This window comes from Morone saxatilis, unplaced genomic scaffold (assembly GCF_004916995.1).
Source record: "Morone saxatilis isolate NCDOM2014 unplaced genomic scaffold, NCSU_SB_2.0 Contig12, whole genome shotgun sequence".
Taxonomy (NCBI): domain Eukaryota; kingdom Metazoa; phylum Chordata; class Actinopteri; family Moronidae; genus Morone; species Morone saxatilis.
Genome location: NW_023339674.1, coordinates 80,403 through 83,373, shown reverse-complemented (window position 1 = coordinate 83,373; position 2,971 = coordinate 80,403). Strand labels below are relative to the sequence as shown.

Here is a 2,971-nt window from a genome sequence, read left to right as displayed (position 1 = left end):
ATCTTCTTTATATCCTCTTTACATCCTCTTTATATCCGTCTTTACATCCTCTTTATATCCTCTTTCATCCTCTTTATATCCTCGTATACATCTTACTTTATATCTCTTTACATTCTCTTTATATCTTTTACATCCTCTTTACATCCTTTACATTCCTCTTTATATCCTCGTTACATCCTCTTTATTTTATCCTCTTTACATCTTCTTTATATCTCTTATATCCCTCTTTTACATCTTTTTATATCTTCTTTTATATCCTCTTTACATTCTCTTAATCTCCTTATATCCTCTTTACATCCTCTTACATTCTCTTTATATCTCTTTATATCCTCTTACATCTCTTATATCTTCTTATATTCCTCTTTACAATCCTTTTATATCCTCTTACATTTCTTTATATTTCTTTATATCCTCTTTACATTCCTCTTTACATCTCTCTTAATCCTCTTTACATCCCTTTATTCTTCTTTAATCCTCTTTACATCTCTTTATATCCTCTTTAATCTCTTTATATCCTCGTTACATCCTCTTCTATATCCTCTTTTACATCTTCTTTATATTCCTCTTAATCTTCTTTACATTCTTCTTTATATCCTTTTAACATTCTCTTTAAATCTTCTTTAATCCTCTTTATACCTCTTTACATCCTCTTTATATCCTCTTTACATCCTCTTTATATCCTCTTTACATCCTCTTTATATCCTCTTTAATCCTCTTATATCCTCGTTACATCCTCTTTATATCTCTTTATATCTTCTTTATATCCTCCTTTACATTCTCTTTATATCTTTCTTTACATCTTCTTTATATCCTTCTTTACATCCTCTTCTATATCTCTTTACATCCTCTTTATATCCTCTTTTATCCTCTTTATTCTTTACTCCTCTTTATATCCTCTTTACATCTTCTTATTATCTCGTTACATCCTCTTATATCCTCTTTACATCTTCTTTATATCTCTTTACATCCTCTTTATATCCTCTTTAGTTACCTCTTTATATTCCTCTTTACATTTCTTGTATATCTTCTTTATATCCTCTTTACATTTCTTCTTTAATATCTTCTTTTACATCTTCTTATATCCTCTTTACATTCTCTTTAACCTCTTTACATCCTCTTTATATCCTCTTTATATCCTCTTTACCATCTTCTTATTTCTTCTTTATATCCTCTGTACATTCTCTTTATATCTTCTTTACATCTCTTTATATCTCTTTACATCCTCTTATCTTCTTTACATCCTCTTTACATCTTCTTTACATCCTCTTTACATCTTCTTTATATCTTCTTTATATCCTCTTTACCATTCTCTTTATATCTTCTTTACATCTTTCTTTATATCCTCTTTACATCCTCTTGATCTTCTTTACATCCTCTTTACATTCCTTTATAATCTTCTTTACATCTTCTTTATATCCTCTTTACATTCTTCTTTATATCCTCTTCTATTATCCTCTTTAATTTCTACCATCCTCTTTATATCCTCTTTAATCTTCTTTATATCTTCTTTATATCCTCTTATATCTCTTTATATCCTCTTTACATCTTCTTTATATCTTTTTATATCCTCTTTACATTCTCTTTAGTATCTTCTTTTACATTCTCTTTATATCCCTTACATCCTCTTATCTTTCTTTACATCCTTTTACTATCCTATCCTCTTTACATCTTCTTTATATCTTCTTTATATCCTCTTTACATCCTCTTTATATCCTCTTTACATCCTCTTTATATATTATTAGTTTGAACGGGTTCTGGGTTCCCATCCTGAATCCTTTCTGTTTCTGTCTGCCCGTCCAGTTCAGTCCGGTGTCAGAAACTGTATTAAAGCTGACAGATATTACAATATCAATGATATAATAATACTGATGTGACATCTGTTGGCCTGAACCCAACAAACATTAGTCGACAGCAGTGTTGTTACTCAAACATTTTTATTTCTCAAATACTCATTACTCTTTTCAGAAGTAATATAATTACTTCACTTATCGCTCCCTGCCAACAGTAATTAGATACCTTTCTGCTACTCACCACGACATAAGTAATTATTAATTGTGTCCTTTTTCCCTCAAAGTTGTTTGTTAAAACCAGAGTAATGGAGAGTCACATTAGTAGGGGTGCCAACAACTGCCAATAACTAAAATTATTAGTAATTAGTTACTGGGGAAGGCACTACAGTGTGCATATTGGTAATATCTGTATCTGCACTGACCTGAGAGCAGCTCCAGGGTCAGACTGCCGTGTTGTTGCACAAGAGAAAAGTAAAGATTAGATTAACCCTAACCCTGACTGAACTGGTTGTTGAACTCCTGCTTTATAAGCTCACTTCATTATCAATAATCAATGTTTCTGTCCCACAGTTTGAGCTGTGTGAACCGTCAGGACCCTTCAGACTCTGATCTGAGGTCAGAGTTCCACCTTCACTGAGACTGCCGGCCGCCATGCTGACCTAGAACCATCTGTTAGTCTGTGTGAGCGCAATAATCAGAGATCATGTCTGAGAACCAGGCCAACAACAACAACGTCCCTCTAAACAACAACAACAACAACATGGGACCCAACAGGATCCGAAACCCCAACATGAACCAGAATCCCCTCATCAATGTCCGGGACCGCCTCTTTCACGCCCTCTTCTTCAAGATGGCCGTCACGTATGCCCGACTCTTCCCGCCGTCCTTCAGGAGAGTCTTTGAGTTCTTCGTCCTGCTGAAGGTGAGACAGTGTCTGAAGGTAAACCCTGCCTGTCTGTCCCTCTCTCTGTGTCTGTCTGTCTGTCTGTCTCTTTCTGTCTCTCTCTCTCTCTCTCTGTCTCTCTGTCTGTCTGTTTCTTATTTTAATGGTAATGTTGAATAAGTAATCTGTCTGGAGAACAACACAATGTTCCTGTAAATGAAGCAGACGTATTACACCTCTAGGCTTTTCACGAGAAACACAGCCAGAGTACAGAGTCGCAGTAAAGACAGCAGAGTCG

The 2,971-nt window shown here is 34.5% G+C and overlaps 1 protein-coding gene across 1 annotated transcript in view; it reads left to right on the top strand.

Annotated features, from left to right (window-relative positions):
• Positions 1-2,324: 2,324 nt before the first annotated feature.
• The window catches only part of tmem259 (transmembrane protein 259), a 1,214-nt gene continuing 567 nt past the window's right edge, over positions 2,325-2,971 (top strand). Inside the window, exon 1 of the mRNA XM_035653493.1 lies at positions 2,325-2,712. Within this exon, the coding sequence (XP_035509386.1) occupies positions 2,494-2,712 (219 nt within the window). The 5' untranslated portion in view covers positions 2,325-2,493. The remainder of the gene's footprint in view (positions 2,713-2,971) is intronic.